At 38.3% G+C, this 14,295-nt stretch overlaps 1 protein-coding gene across 1 annotated transcript in view; it reads left to right on the top strand.

The window, feature by feature from the left end:
- Positions 1-14,017, top strand: part of NPHP1 (nephrocystin 1) — a 322,800-nt gene extending 308,783 nt beyond the window's left edge. Inside the window, exon 23 of the mRNA XM_053711944.1 lies at positions 13,171-14,017. Within this exon, the coding sequence (XP_053567919.1) occupies positions 13,171-13,449 (279 nt within the window). The 3' untranslated portion in view covers positions 13,450-14,017. The remainder of the gene's footprint in view (positions 1-13,170) is intronic.
- The last annotated feature ends 278 nt before the right edge of the window (positions 14,018-14,295 follow it).

Here is a 14,295-nt window from a genome sequence, read left to right as displayed (position 1 = left end):
GAGAGCGGGTCTCGTGGACTCTCACCACCATTAAAGAAATTAATTTATCAGGTAAGCATACATTTTGTTTTCTTTCATAGGGTGGGGAGAGTCCATGAGTCATTACTCCTGTGATCTAATAACCAAGCTGTGAGTCAACGATTTAATGGTTAGGAAAAAAGCGGGCACTTCATTACCAACCACTAAGACTGTAGGACTTTCCTGTCAAAACCTATCCAAAAACGAAAAGAGTAAAGAAGACCAAGCTGCTTCTGTGCAGTCTACACAACTGAAGTCCCCTTTTAAACAGCCTACCAAGTAAAAACAAATCTAGTAGAATGGGCTTTATAAATTCTGGAAGGAGTTTTCCTACTTCCAAGAAGCAATCCTTAACAACTGCTTTTAACCAGGAAACTAAAGTAACCACTGTAGTCTTCTGACTCACATGTGGACAAATGAAAAGAACCTTTAAAAAAACTTTTACAATTCAAAGAATAAAATCTTATCCTAAATGAAAATAAGATAAGGTGCCTCACAAGAAAAAGCAAACAAACTAGACACTCTGCTGGTGAAAATATTGCAAAAGAAACAATCACTTTGAAAATAAGCAGAATGTTTAAACCATTCATTGGTTTAAATAAGAGTTTATTAAACTTATAAAATCACTAAGGTTCTCAGGAAGAGAAAATGTCTATTAGATTTTCTGTGACTAGATCTAGAACAAAGTTCTTAATGGCAGAGATCCTATAAGAAACTTGCAGACCTTGACTAATTTATTTTGTAAAAATTGAAGAATTTTAAAAATTCTGCGAAATATTGGCAAAAGCCATATTTATCACACTGGGAATGAGGGAAATGTCAAAACTGGTTAAAAACTAACTTGTTACAGGCTGCATTACCTGAATAAAGATCTCCACTATATTGGCCAAAAAAAGATAAAAGCTAGTTTATGAATCAATAGATAAATCTATGGGCTGTTTAACTGCAAGGACTAAGATAAAAGAAAAATAAGAATATTGAGTCGGTGGTAAAGGCCAAATAGGAAACCTGAACATCCAATGTAGGGTATGCACAACCAATTCTGCGTAATCAAGCGGGAGCAATCAGAAGTACTGATTTGAGATAGATCTTGATTCTAACCATGGGGCCTATCATCAATCTCCGAAAGGAGCTTGACGGCCCGTGTTTCTGGCGAGTCTTCAGACTCGCCAGAAACAGCAGTTATGAAGCAGCAGTCGCAAAGACTGCTGCTCCATAACCCTGTCCTCCTGCTCTGAGCAGGCGGACAGGAATCGCAACAATTCAACCCGATCGAGTATGATCGGGTTGATTAACACCCCCTGCTGGCGGACCATTGGCCGCGAGTCTGCAGGGGGCGGCCTTGCACCAGCAGCTTTTGTGAGCTGCTGGTGCAATCTTAAATGCGGAGAGCGTATTGCTCTCCGCATTCAGCGATATATTGCGGACCTGATCCGCACTGTTGGATCAGGTCCGTAAGACATTTCTTAAATATGCCTCTATGACTCTAAGTGGTAAGACAAATGAAGGAAAGCTAATTGAAATACCAAATAGCTACATGATCCCTTAGAAACTGTAAATAGGTATCCCTGGCTCGAGCAAAGCATCTGGAAAAAATAGGTTTAAACAATAGACCATCAGGTCTAAATGTGAAATACATCATATATTCACCAACTGGTAGAAACACTTCCCCCAGATGAAGAAATTGTAAACTAAATCAAAGTTAAACTTATGGGATGTGAAATGCAGAAAAAGTACAGTACTCAGTTCAAGTTGAATTCAATTGACTTCCTTCATTGGTAAGCAAACTAGAGCTTCCCTTTTGAAGATCAAAATATGCCACAACAGTGACATTGTCTGACTTGAAAAAACAGAAACCAGTGTCTCATTTGAGAAAAGGCCAAGTCTGAGAACCAAGAAAATTGCACAGAGTTAATTGGTAACCTTGCCTCCTGATGAAACCAGCTCCTTGCACTCTCTTCAACTCCCTGACTGCACTCTAACTTGAGAGACTGGCATCAGAATACATTATAGCCTAAGAAGGATGAATAAAGAATGACCAGATAAGACTGGATTGGTGAATAAACCACTAGAACAGCAACTGTTTTACAGTGGAGTCCAAAAGGATTGCTAAGAAAATAGAATGTAATCTCTGCACTTTGGAATTAGCAAGATAAATTGATAAGGCTTATACGGGACATGCAAAGGGAAAAAATATGAAGGTTAAAATTAAACCATTCACTCATACTTCCAAACATAGAGCTAATAATGGAAGAATGAACAAGCTTTTTGAACCTGGATCTGCATTGATCTGTAAGAGAATGTCACATGCTACAGACTACAAAGACTCTCAGAAATAAAACTCATAACTGAGGAGAAAGAACTTTGTAAAAAAGAGATTATTATCCTACTCTGTCTCTGAAAAACAGCAGGAAACTATTGTTAAAATACAGCTAAAGGGAAAAAATATTCTGCATAAATGTGACTACTAGAATACCCTGGGGTCTAATAATAGACGAAGAAGTTCCCAGAAAGAGTTGCTACAAGATTTAGGATCTGGTTATGGTCATTGAGGATAGGAATATGAAGGAAAGCATACCTCAAATCTATTGTAACCATAAAAGAACCATGATGAACAAGAGTAAAATGGACCAAACAGAATCCATCTTAAGAGGTCAGTGTGAGAAATCTGTTAAAGGTTTTAAATCCAAATTAGGTCATAAAAGTATCCTCTTTCTTGGGAACAAAGAACAAATTAGAATAAAATCCATGATCTTATTCCAAAAACTGGAACTCACACCTACTAGGTTCTTCTTCAAGAACTGAGAGAGAAAAAGCATCTTTCAGAAAAGAATCCAGAATAACCGTCCTCAAAGGAAATGTAGACTGTAACTACAGGCAATTATGATTAGAATCCAGAGATTCTGGGCATACTGCTACTAGGCCCTTTGAGAAGAGGAAGAGGGCTTCTTACATTGTATGGCCTTATTGCAAATAACACTAGACTTCCAGGCAAATCTGGAAAAATCTAGAGTTTGTGAAAAAAAATGGATAATTTAGGTTCCTAGATTTACTAAGAAATGAGAAAAGGTTATTAACATTACTATTTTCCTTTGGATTTTATGTCCTGAGTAAGGCAACCCCTACCTCCTCCAGTCATAGTAGAATAGATGAAACCTTACAGAGAAAAATCAGAAATAAAGTCTACCATAAAGACCATGGGATCAATTTATCAAGCTGAAGGCTCATCGAAAACAAAAGTTATGAAGCAGTGGTCTAAAGACTGCTCTGAGGCAGCGGACAAATCAACCCAATCGAATACGATTGGGTTGATTAACTCCCTACTTGCCAGGGCCGCCATCAGGGTTTTTTTACATTTTGGCAGCCACCAGTGGGTACTACAGCAGAGTGCTAATTGAGCATGGGAAATGTTATTACAAGGAGTAAAGTATTAGCATTTGAGAGGATTTCTTAGTGTGCACTAAACCACTATGTACAGTGTGAGACAGACTTGGCACTTTTTTTGTACAGTGTGTGCCTGAGTCAGACGGCAGATCAGTTTCATTTGCAGAGGAGGTAGGACTTAGCAAATGTTTTTTATTTCTTTGTGCAATTTCGGATTGTAACTTCAGTGTGGTAGTAGTTGTATGGTGGGGCCAGGGATCCATAAAAACACATTTTTTTAGCAGCAGTGTATTTATAATTATTTGACAATGCTGTAGAAATTCTATATTTAAAACCATGCAGAAATGTTTCCTCCTCAATACACAAATGCCCTTTTGGCAGATATGCATTTTTTAAATTTATTTATTTATTTATTTTTTTATTTATATATATATATATATATATATATATATATATATATATATATATATATAAAGCAAAGTCAATAGAATAGGCACTCTGTATTCCAAAAGTCCATCAGCCCCCAGGGTGCACTTTCAGGAAAATATCCAATTATAGCCACGGTAAAAAAGCACTCACTGGTATATGTTAAAATATAACGTTTAATTTAATCCATAATCCATTAAAAAGCATAACGTTTCGAGAACATTACTTTCCCTTTATCAAATGCCAGATACAGCAAAAAGATAGATACAGAGCTATATAACAATCTACGTAAACCGTCACCTTAAATAACCACAAGTGAAGTCTCCAAACGCTAGGCAGCAATCGCCCACGCGCAGTGTCGGGGAGTGATGACGTCATCGACATGAGTCACGCGCTGACGTATACACTGTGGGGGCGTGTAAGAGACCTGTAAATTGCTTAACCAATGATAAAGGCACTGATCTCCTGTCAAAACATAACATAAGGCATGATCGTTATTCAATACTAGCACGTCTCCACTTCGACATTCTTGCTCTATAATTTGTAATATTACGCCAAATGGAGAGGTACACTGCACGGAGACTTAATTAAAAACAACCTAAAAACATAAATGTTGCCATTTTCATAACTATGTATAGACACGTTTATTTACAAACGGCTAGATCACGAGTCTTGCGTTAGCCTTAAAAAGCAGCGTTGAGAGTTACAAACGCTGCTTTTTAACGCCCGCTGGTATTACGAGTCTGGCAGGTACAGGTGTACCGCTCACTTTTCTTCCGGGTCTCAAGCTTACTGCAAATCCCCTAACGTAAATTGCGTATCCTATCTTTTTAAAGGGATTTGCCTAACGCCGGTATTACGAGTCTTGGAAGAAGTGAGCGGTTGACCCTCTCCTGTCAAGACTCCTACCACATTTAAAAGTCAGTAGTTAAGAGTTTTATGGGCTAATGCCGTAACATAAAACTCTCAACTAAAGTGCTACAAAGTACACTAACACCCATAAACTACTTATTAACCCCTAAACCGAGCCCCCCCCCCCCACATCGCAAACAGTTAATTAAAGTAAACTAACTACAATTACATACAATTAAATTAAATAAACTAAAGTACGAAGAAAAAAAACCACTAAATTACAGAAAATAAAAAAATAATTACAAAAATTTTAAACTAATTACACCTAATATAATCCCCCAAACAAAATAAAAAAGCCCCCCAAAATAATAAAATCCCCTACCCTATAATAAATTACAAATAGCCCTTAAAAGGGCCTTTTGCGGGGCATTGCCCCAAAGTAATCAGCTCTTTTACCTGTAAAAAAAAATACAATACCCCTCAACATTAAAAACCCGCCACCCACACACCCAACCCTACTCTAAAACCCACCCAATCCCCCCTTAATAAAACCTAACACTACCCCCTTGAAGATCAGCCTACCTTGAGCCGTCTTCACCCAGCCAGGCACATGTGGTCCTCCAGAGGGGCAGAAGTCTTCATCCGATCCGGCCAGAAGAGGACCTCCAGACGAGCAGAAGTCTTCATCCAGGCGGCATCTTCTATCTTCATCCATCCGGAGCGGAGCGGGTCCATCTTGAAGCCAGCAGACGCGGAGCATCCTCTTCTTCCGACGACTCCCGACAAATGAAGGTTCCTTTAAATGACATCCAAGATGGAGTCCCTTGAATTCCGATTGGCTGATAGGATTCTATCAGCCAATCGGAATTAAGGTAGAAAAAATCCTATTGGCTGATTGGATCAGCCAATAGGATTGAACTTCAATCCTATTGGCTGATTAGATTAGCCAATAGGATTGAGCTCGCATTCTATTGGCTGTTCCAATCAGCCAATAGAATGCAAGCTCAATTCTATTGGCTGATTGCATCAGCCAATAGGATTTTTTCTACCTTAATTCCGATTGGCTGATAGAATCCTGTTGCAATGATTAATGCAGATAGCGTATGCTGTCAGCATTTATCGATATGCAGCGGACATGATATGCTACATCGTATCATGTCTGCTCGCACATTAATAAATTGACCCCCATGTCTGTAGACTATGAATTGAGAGCTCTTCTGGGTGGACTGTAAAATATATATCTTAGCATTAATATGAATGACTAAAATCACTACTAAAAAATACATTTTCTGATTTTAAAAGAAAAACGGCAGAATCTTCAGGAACTGGAACAGACTGATTTTTACATCAAAGGGAAGAGACTCCAATTACCCCAGCAATGTCAAATCGGATGAAAACAGGAAACCCACTTGTAGAAAAAAGGCCTCTCAAAAGAAAGAGTCCAAATTTATTATCCATAAGGTCCCTGAAAAAAATAACTATGCTGAAAGGGAATAGTAAATTAAAAGGCTAAATTGGTAACTGTGACATCCACTTTAATAGATTCCCTAAGCTGTACAATTGAAACGTATAAAGGAAACATCTTTAAAAACTCAGAAGACTAAATAAATAAAATTCTGGCACGGCCTATTCATAGGAAATACATTCTGAAGGAGTAGGAAAAACATCTAAAGTTTTATCAGAAGTATAATTGATTTTTCTACAGCTGAAGTAGGGTCTTGGACATGTTAAATATTTAAAATCCCTCTTAGCAAATAGCCAAGAGGTAGATAAAAAGCCTAAGCTACATGTAGGCTACTTACATATCTTGATCAAGATCCTTATCCACATTGGAGGAGATATCAAAGCTGTCAGCCACTGAATCCCTAAATAAAGAATTGTTGTCTATGGTGAATGAGAGACCGTAGAAGTAGACATCTGCTAAACAATGTGATTCAGATTATAGGTATTTCTACCCACTTGGGGGAGGCTTAGCCTCCACAACTTCAGCGTTGGGTTGGACGAGTATAGAAACGTTACAATCTGGAGCAAAATTTACCTTACCTTCTTGAAAAGTTCACATGGGGAAGAAAACAAGGAACCTTAGAGGAAAAAACAGAAGCATGCTGATTAAAATACATGGAATGATCCAAACAGTGTAAAAAACACACACTTAATTTAAATAAATAAAGGCTAGATTACGAGTTTTGCAGTAAGAGTGGCTCTGTACTAACTTGCAAGTTATTTCCACCTCTCACCTCCCTATAGCGCTGCTATTACAGGTTTTCATAAACACGGCGTTAGCAGGCAATATTGCAGCGTTGAGCAAAATTGAGCTCCATACCGCACTCAAAAACCAGCGCTGCTTTGAGCTGGTTTTACATGCTTGTGCACAATTTCCCCATAGACATCAATGGGGAGAGCCGGCTAAAAAAAAAGCCTAACACCTGCAATAAAGGAGTGTAAAGCTCCGTAGCGCAGCCCCATTGATTCCTATGGGGAAACAAAAATTATGTTTACACCTAACAACCTAGCATAAACCCCGAGTCTAAACACCCCTAATCTGCCGCCCCCGACATCGCCGACACCTACATTACACTTATTAACCCCTAATCTGCCAACCCTTAACATCGCCGTCACCTATATTACACTAATTAACCCCTTATCTTCTGCCCCCAACGTCGCTGCCACTATACTAAAGCTATTAACCCCTAAATCTAACCCTAAGTGTAACCCTAACATTCACTAACTTTAATATAATTAAAATAAATCTAAATCAAAATTACTATCATTAACTAAATAATACCTATTTAAAACTAAATATTTACCTGTAAAATAAAGCCTAAGCTAGCTACAATATAACTAATAGTTACATTGTAGCTAGCTTAGGTTTTATTTTTATTTCACAGGTAAGTTTGTATTTATTTTAACTCGGTAGATTAGTTAGTAAATAGTTATTAACTATTTACTAGCTTCCTAGTTAAAATTAATACAAATTTACCTGTAAAATAAAACCTAACCTGAGTTACACTAACACCTAACCTTACACTACAATTAAATAAATTACATTAATTAAATACAATTAACTAACCCCCGAAGATCCACATACAGTTTTTGAAGACCGGACATCCATCCTCACCGAAGCCGGGAGAAGTCTTCATCCAAGCTGCAAGAAGTCCTCAACGAAGCCGGGAGAAGTCTTCATCCAAGTGGCAAGAAGTGGTCCTCCAGACGGGTAGAAGCCTTCATCCAGACGGCATCTTCTATCTTCATCCTTCCGACGTGGAGCGGCTCCATCTTCAAGACTTCCGGTGCGGAGCATCCTCTTCTTTCTTCAAGAGTGAATTCTCCTTTAAATGACGTCATCCAAGATGGCGTCCCTTGAATTCCGATTGGCTGATAGAATTCTATCAGCCAATCGGAATTAAAGGTGAAAAAATCATATCAATCAGCCAATAGGATTGAGCTTGCATTCTATTGGCTGATTGGAACAGCCAATAGAATGCAAGCTCAATCCTATTGGCTGATTGCATCAGCCAATAGAATGTTTTCACCTTTAATTCTGAATTCAAGGGACGCCATCTTGGATGACGTCATTTAAAGGAGAATTAATTCTTGAAGAGCCGTGGAAAGAAGAGGATGCTCTGCACCGGATGTCTTGAAGATGGAGCCGCTCCGTGTCGGAAGGATGAAGATAGAAGATGCCGTCTGGATGAAGACTTCTGCCCGTCTGGAGGACCATTTCTTGCCGCTTGGATGAAGACTTCTTCTGGCTTCGTTGAGGACTTCTTGCCGCTTGGATGAAGACTTCTCCCGACTTCGTTGAGGATGGATGTCCGGCCTTCAAAAACTGTAAGTGGATCTTCAGGGAATAGTGTTAGGTTTTTTTAAGGGTTTATTGGGTGGGTTTTATTTTTAGCTTAGGGTTTGGGCAGAAAAAGAGCTAAATGCCCTTATAAGGGCAATGCCCATCCAAATGCCCTTTTCAGGGCAATGGGGAGCTTAGGTTTTTTTAGATAGGATTTTATTTGGGGGGTTTGGTTGTGTGGGTGGTGGGTTTTACTGTTGGGGGGTTGTTTGTATTATTTTTTTTATAGGTAAAAAAGTTGATTTCTTTGGGTTAATGCCCCGCAAAAGGCCCTTTTAAGGGCCATTGGTAGTTTATTGTTGGCTAAGGGTTTTTTTTTATTTTGGGGGGGGCTTTTTATTTTGATAGGGCTATTAGATTAGGTGTAATTAGTTTAAATATTTGATCATTTCTTTTTTCTTTTGTGTAATTTAGTTTTTTTTTTGTAATTTAGTTAATTGTATTTAATTCATGTAATTAATTAAAAGGTTAGGTGTTAGTGTAACTCAGGTTAGGTTTTATTTTACAGGTAAATTTGTATTTATTTTAACTAGGTAGCTAGTAAATAGTTTAATAACTATTTACTAACTAGTCTACCTAGTTAAAATAAATACAAATTTGCCTGTGAAATAAAAATAAAACCTGAGCTAGCTACAATGTAACTATTAGTTATATTGTAGCTAGCTTAGGGTTTATTTTACATGTAAGTATTTAGTTTTAAATAGGTTTTATTTAGTTAATGATAGTAATTTTCATTTAGATTTATTTTAATTATATTAAAGTTAGTAAATGTTAGGGTTACACTTAGGGTTAGGTTTAGGGGTTAATAACTTTAGTATAGTGGCAGCGACGTTGAGGGCAGCAGATTAGGGGTTAATAAGTGTAATGTAGGTGACGGCGATGTTAGGGGTGGCAGATTAGGGTTTAATAAGTGTAATGTAGGTGTCGGAGATGTCGGGGCGGCAGATTAGGGGTGTTTAGACTCGGGGTTTATGCTAGGGTGTTAGGTGTAAACATAATTTTTGTTTCCCCATAGGTGGCGGCGATGTTAGGGACAGCAGATTAGAGGTTAATAATATTTAACTAGTGTTTATGATGCGGGAGTGCAGCGGTTTAGGGGTTAATATGTTTATTATAGTGGCGGTGATGTCCGGAGTGGCAGATTAGGGCCTAATAATTTTATTTTAGTGTTTGTGATGCGGGAGGGCCTCGGTTTAGGGGTAAATAGGTAGTTTATGGGTGTTAGTGTACTTTTTAGCACTTTAGTTATGAGTTTTATGTTACGGCTTTGTAACATAAAAGCCATAACTACTGACTTTCAGTTTACAGTATGGATCTTGACGGTATAGGCTGTACCGCTCACTTTTTGGCCGTACAGGCTAATTCGTAATACCGGCGCTGTGGAAGTCCCATTGAAAAAGGACTTTTTGAAAGCTGCGGTAGTTACGTTGCGAAAAGTTTGCAGTACAGATATACCTGCAAGACTCGTAATACGAGCGGTAGTGAAAAAGAGCCATAACGCTGCTTTTTCAGTCATACCGCAAAACTCCTAATCTAGCCGTGAGTGATTAGTGAATCACTCTTCTAAATATTCACTTTGTAATGTAAAAAGGGACAGATCCAGTCAGCTCAATAGTAGACAACGCACACAGACATAATTGATCACCAATATAAATTTATAAATTATGTAAAACATAATAAATGTAATACATATTACTTAAAAAATAGTAGTATGTAAATAATTGTGCGCTACTGTACACTATTGTCTTGAAACAAACTGACTAAATGACTGTATAGCCTAAATAACCGTAGTAACTAAACATACTTGAAATAAAAGTCACTTACGCACACTAAAAGAAGCCTTAACTTATTGAGAACTTTCTAGAGCAAGTGAGCGTGTCTCTGCAGCGTGGCTGAAAACTTCACTGAGAAATGTAAATACTGACTCTGCTTATAGAGCCTCGCTGTGCTACAAAGTTCTCTGTGCAACAAGGACAAAGCTTTTGGAAAGATAGACTAGAAAGTCACACAGAAAAAAATGTAAAATTTACACAAATATACTTTGTTTCCGTAACATATTAATAAATATGTGAGGGAAAAAAAGTGTATGGTGGATTAGTCTGATATACAGGGAGTGCAGAATTATTAGGCAAATGAGTATTTTGACCACATCATCCTCTTTATGCATGTTGTCTTACTCCAAGCTGTATAGGCTCGAAAGCCTACTACCAATTAAGCATATTAGGTGATATGCATCTCTGTAATGAGAAGGGGTGTGGTCTAATGACATCAACACCCTATATCAGGTGTGCATAATTATTAGGCAACTTCCTTTCCTTTGGCAAAATGGGTCAAAAGAAGGACTTGACAGGCTCAGAAAAGTCAAAAATAGTGAGATATCTTGCAGAGGGATGCAGCACTCTTAAAATTGCAAAGCTTCTGAAGCGTGATCATCGAACAATCAAGCATTTCATTCAAAATAGTCAACAGGGTTGCAAGAAGCGTGTGGAAAAACCAAGGCGCAAAATAACTGCCCATGAACTGAGAAAAGTCAAGCGTGCAGCTGCCAAGATGCCACTTGCCACCAGTTTGGCCATATTTCAGAGCTGCAACATCACTGGAGTGCCCAAAAGCACAAGGTGTGCAATACTCAGAGACATGGCCAAGGTAAGAAAGGCTGAAAGACGACCACCACTGAACAAGACACACAAGCTGAAACGTCAAGACTGGGCCAAGAAATATCTCAAGACTGATTTTTCTAAGGTTTTATGGACTGATGAAATGAGAGTGAGTCTTGATGGGCCAGATGGATAGGCCCGTGGCTGGATTGGTAAAGGGCAGAGAGCTCCAGTCCGACTCAGACGCCAGCAAGGTGGAGGTGGAGTACTGGTTTGGGCTGGTATCATCAAAGATGAGCTTGTGGGGCCTTTTCGGGTTGAGGATGGAGTCAAGCTCAACTCCCAGTCCTACTGCCAGTTTCTGGAAGACACCTTCTTCAAGCAGTGGTACAGGAAGAAGTCTGCATCCTTCAAGAAAAACATGATTTTCATGCAGGACAATGCTCCATCACACGCGTCCAAGTACTCCACAGCGTGGCTGGCAAGAAAGGGTATAAAAGAAGAAAATCTAATGACATGGCCTCCTTGTTCACCTGATCTGAACCCCATTGAGAACCTGTGGTCCATCATCAAATGTGAGATTTACAAAGAGGGAAAACAGTACACCTCTCTGAACAGTGTCTGGGAGGCTGTGGTTGCTGCTGCACGCAATGTTGATGGTGAACAGATCAAAACACTGACAGAATCCATGGATGGCAGGCTTTTGAGTGTCCTTGCAAGTAAAGGTGGCTATATTGGTCACTGATTTGTTTTTGAATGTCAGAAATGTATATTTGTGAATGTTGAGATGTTATATTGGTTTCACTGGTAAAAATAAATAATTGAAATGGGTATATATTTGTTTTTTGTTAAGTTGCCTAATAATTATGCACAGTAATAGTCACCTGCACACACAGATATCCCCCTAAAATAGCTAAAACTAAAAACAAACTAAAAACTACTTCCAAAAATATTCAACTATGATATTAATGAGTTTTTTGGGTTCATTGATAAAATGAATCCTCAAAAATACAACTTGCCTAATAATTCTGCACTCCCTGTATACCTTGGTAACTAGATGTATTTGTTACTGTGATATCTAAGTGTCTCCCGGCTATGATGTACAAAATATGTATGTGCTTGCTAATAGCCTGTGGGCTATGTGAGTGCCTCATGTATTTACCTGAATAGCACCCTCTCTGCTGTGCTTATTCAGGTACAGAAAGAAACTTTCATCAGAGAGCCCATCCAGTGCTGTGCAGGCCACAGCAGATGATATCACAAATAATGCAACAACGGGCCAACAGGAGGAGGCTGAGCTACAAGTCCCTAGGCACCTGTGGCAGACTAACCCAGCAGAAGGAATCTAAGGACCAGTCCCTGCAACATTTGTGGTATGCTAGTGATAAACTCCCGCAGGAGAATTACATTCACTGCCTAAGTACTCTGACACTACCCTCTATATAAATTCAGGAATGTGGATAGGGAGAAAAGGTCTCACATAGGTTTGAGAACACTTTTTTGTTCATGAAGAAACTAGAGCACCTCACTACTTCAACTTCCTCCTGAATGTCAAAGATTATGACTTTTATAATAGAGAGGTGAGAGGGATTACACTTGTGAAGTGTTGGGTGTCTTTGCTTCCTCCTAGTGACCATTAGCTGAATTCCCAGGAGTAATGACTCATGGACTTTTAACCACCTTATGAAAACAAATTGATGTTTGTACTTGGGTTAATCATCTCTTACATATACAATAAGTACCTCTACATATTTAACATTACTTGTTCTCTTTGCAACAGTGGGCCCTTTTAAAGAAGCTGTGGGCGCGCAAAGTTCCTAGGCAGGGAACCTGTCCTACCAAATTAGCTGCTGGCAATCCGGCATTCGATGCTGGAAGTTAAGAACTTTCAATCACCTGAGTCAGATCAATACAGAGAGATTTTTATAAATTGTCTTGTTTGAACGAACCCACATAGCAAGGGCTTTGAAGTTGCATCCAAAGCTTCATGAATGGAGCCCAGTGACTTGTTTGTATTATGTTTTAATTTTTCCTTTTTTTCTTTAGAGAGACAGAGAGTTCATGAAAAATGCATTCATTCATGTCTACCATGACACTGCATACCCTCTTCTAGAGTCCATTATACTGCAGGGATCCAAGTGGAAGGAGGATGAGACAGAAGCCACCCGTTGGAAAGTTATTGCTGACTTTCTAAAACAAAACCGCGAGAAAGATGGATCTCTCTACTTTCTCTTATCCTCTGACATTATTCACAAGCCATTTGATATCTCTGAAATTACATATGATTTTCTTGATGCTGCAAGAAAATATGATATTTCATCATGACATTTCCACATTGCATAAACAATGAAGAACTTGTCATTAGCATTTTGTATAATAAATTGAATGTTCATTATATTATTGTTTTCAATATTTATTTTATATCATCAATTTAATTTAATGGACACTTTTTCTTTCATGATTCAGATAGAACATATTCAAACAATTTTCCATTTGACTTCTAATATCTAATTTGCTTAGATATCTTGGCATACTTCATTAAAAATAATACCTAGGTATGCTCAGGGGCTGGTAGCTAGCTACTGATTGGGGTGGCTCCACATATATGCCTCTTGTCATTTGGCTTACTGATGTGTTAAGCTAGCTCTCAGTAGTGCATTGCTGCTCCTACAGTAAAGGATACTAAGAGAAGGAAGCACAATTGATTAAAAAAAAGCAAATTGGAAATGTCTGACTCATAAAAGGAAAAAAAATGTTTTTCATGTCCCTTTAATTTTTAATGTGCAATTTCAGTATGTAAATTACACTTTGATACAGTTTACAAAAATAACACATTTATGTACCTTGTGTTCTTAAACAAAAAATATAGAGAAATAAAGTTTTAATAAAATAAGGTTTTGTGTTTTTGATTTATTTTTTAAAATTAAAATCTGACCATACATAAAGCTTTCTGCCAGCTTTTTATAGACTATGTGACCATGTGCCTTGGTATGGGTGTTCTCAGAAATGTGTTCTAGTGGGAGGGGCAAAAGAAAATAAGATCCAGGATAGTCTACTAATCCGCCCAATTTTTCCTGGTTGATGGCGGTTTTAGTTTGCACCTCATTACACTACTATCCTTCTTACTTTTTCCTCCTATCCTTGGCTATACATAATACTGGGAGGGAAGAG

The sequence above is a fragment of the Bombina bombina genome, chromosome 4, assembly GCF_027579735.1.
Source record: "Bombina bombina isolate aBomBom1 chromosome 4, aBomBom1.pri, whole genome shotgun sequence".
NCBI lineage: Eukaryota > Metazoa > Chordata > Amphibia > Anura > Bombinatoridae > Bombina > Bombina bombina.
The sequence above is the reverse complement of the archived record's forward strand: the minus strand, read 5'-3'. Positions and strand labels throughout refer to the sequence as shown.